We start from the raw sequence: 2,453 nt of genomic DNA, 5'->3' as shown, positions 1-2,453 counted from the left end.
GTATAGTGAATGATGCGTCTGAAATGTAAGAGGAGGAAAATTTTCTAAGTGTTATGACCGTATGATATCATCTATCAAAATTGAATTGATGCAACATATATTTATTTTTAACTTCATTCAACTTAAACGCATATAGTCATAATACTTAAGAAAATTTTTATTCTTTTATATTTCAAACACATCATTCACTATACATAACTACTTTTCCATTGACATCAACTCACATCTTAACTCATAATTAAGAGGATTTAAACTTAATAACTAGTAAAACAAGTTCAAGGGTTTACAATTTACCTTCCCCTTAAAGAAATTTCTCCTCGAAATTTGCCTAGAATTCCTCATGTGAATAGGTGTGGATATTTGCTTTTCATTTGATCTTCAGCTTCCCATGTAGCTTCCTCGACTTCATGATTTCACCACAAGACTTTTACTAATGGAATAGTCTTGTTTCTTAACACTTGCTCTTTTCTTTCTAAGATCTAAATTGGTTCCTCTTCATAAGACAAATTCTCCTTTAATTGTACTGAATGTTCTTGGAGAATATGAGTAAGGTCGAGTACATACTTCCTTAACATAGATTCATGGAAAACATTATGTATCTTAGATAATTCAGTAGGTAAAGCTAACCTATAAGTTACTGACCCTACACGTTCAATTATCTCGTAAGGTCTAATATATTTGAGGCTTAGCTTACCTTTCCTACCAAATCTTAGTATCCCTTTCCACAGTGATATCTTTAGGAATACTAGATCTCCAACCTCAAATTTTAACTCTCTTCTTCTCTTATCTGCATAGCTCTTTTGTTTGTCTCGAGCTATCTTCAGATTTTCTCTGATTACCTTAACATTTTTATATCTTGCCTGGACTAACTTTGGTTCTATCAACCATCTTTCTCCAACCTCATTCCAGCAAACTGAAGTTCTACAAGGTCTTCCATATAAAGCCTCATACGGTGCCATACCGATATTAGAATGATAACTATTATTATAAGCAAATTCTGCCAATGATAAATATGTATCCCAGCTACCTCTAAAATGCAATACATAGGCTTCCAACATATCTTCCAGAGTATGAATCGTTCGTTCTGGCTATCTATCCATCTGTGGATGAAAGGCTGTACTGAAATGTAGCTTAGTACCAAGTGCCTTTTGCAAACTAGGCCAAAACTTTGAAGTGAATCTTGGATCTCTATCTAATATAATGCATACTAGAGCTCCAAACTGACTCACAACTCGGTCAACATATAACTTAGCTAGCTGGTCAAGAGTAGACATAGCTTTGACGGGAAAAAACTTTGTCGCCTTCATCATTCTATCTACTATTACCCAAATACCATCATAACCGCTAGGTGTTCTGGGTAATCCAAACACAGAATCCATGGTTGGGGATGGTGAGAAAAGATATAATTTACATCCCAGGGGAGCTATAATTAGAGATACTGCTCTCATTTCTGTTCCGGTACTGAAAGTGAGTTCAACAAACTTACAGGTCTTTGACATACTGGTTAAACCTGCTGACAGATCAAACATCTATCTGCATAACTGGCTATGTCTTTCTTCATCCCTGGTCACCAATAAGACTTATTTAATGTCCTATACATCTTGGTGCTACTTGAATACATAGTACAAGTTGAATCATGAGCCTCTTTCAACACTGCACTTTTCAATAGCTCATTATTAAGAACACATAACCTATCATCTTTCATCAAAGCTCCATCTGGTCTCAGAATAAAATCTGATCTCTATTGTTGTTTAACTTCTTCAATCAACTTACTAAGACTATCATCTATCATTTAAGCCCTGATGATATTATCTACTAATGTAGGTCTTACCTGGAAATGAGCTATCATTTCTCCCAAGTGACCCATTCACATAGTTGCGTTAGCTCTTTGAACTACTGTAGCACTGTGGAAAGGGAAGACCTAAATAACTTGATTTCTTTAAATAATTCAACATGCCTCTAGAATAACTTGATTTCCTGCTCAAAGCATCGACTACTATATTAGCTTTACCTGGATGGTAGTCATTAGTGCAATCATAATCTTTTATCAACTCCATCCATCATCTGAAGGAACACGGTTAAAGGTCCTTGAGCAGAATATGGGATCGTTCCAATTTTCCAATTTTCACAGTATATAGAATTCTACAGAGAAGAACATATAATTATGCATTTAATTCAGAAAATAAATTATAACATGCTTAAAACCAAAAATTCAGAAGAAAAAAATGGGTTCAGAACTCTTACCTTTGAAGATCTAATCTTCACGTAATTCCTCTCCAAGAACGTTCACGAATAGTACAAACTCCAATTGGGCACCACCAGTTAGAAACCTCTGTATTCTCTGAGATGAGAATCCAAGAGTTTATGGGCTCTAGCTATTTTGGATGAGAGGGACTCCAAATGAGGAACGGAAGAACGGAACTCAAAATGAGGAACGGAAGAGTTTCAGAGAA

At 35.3% G+C, this 2,453-nt stretch overlaps 1 protein-coding gene across 1 annotated transcript; it reads right to left on the bottom strand.

The window, feature by feature from the left end:
- Nucleotides 1-479: 479 nt before the first annotated feature.
- On the bottom strand, nt 480-959 carry LOC120067665. Its single transcript, XM_039019204.1, has one exon. It carries the CDS (start codon nt 957-959, stop codon nt 480-482), a length of 480 nt encoding a protein of 159 aa, XP_038875132.1.
- Between the last annotated feature and the right edge of the window lie 1,494 nt (nt 960-2,453).

The sequence above is a fragment of the Benincasa hispida genome, chromosome 12 (genome assembly GCF_009727055.1).
Source record: "Benincasa hispida cultivar B227 chromosome 12, ASM972705v1, whole genome shotgun sequence".
Classification (NCBI taxonomy): Eukaryota; Viridiplantae; Streptophyta; class Magnoliopsida; order Cucurbitales; family Cucurbitaceae; genus Benincasa; species Benincasa hispida.
The sequence above is the reverse complement of the archived record's forward strand: the minus strand, read 5'-3'. Positions and strand labels throughout refer to the sequence as shown.

Excerpts from the sequence above, each read along its gene's own strand:
- LOC120067665 (XM_039019204.1), bottom strand. The coding sequence starts at position 959 with ATGGCACCGTATGAGGCTTTATATGGAAGACCTTGTAGAACTTCAGTT.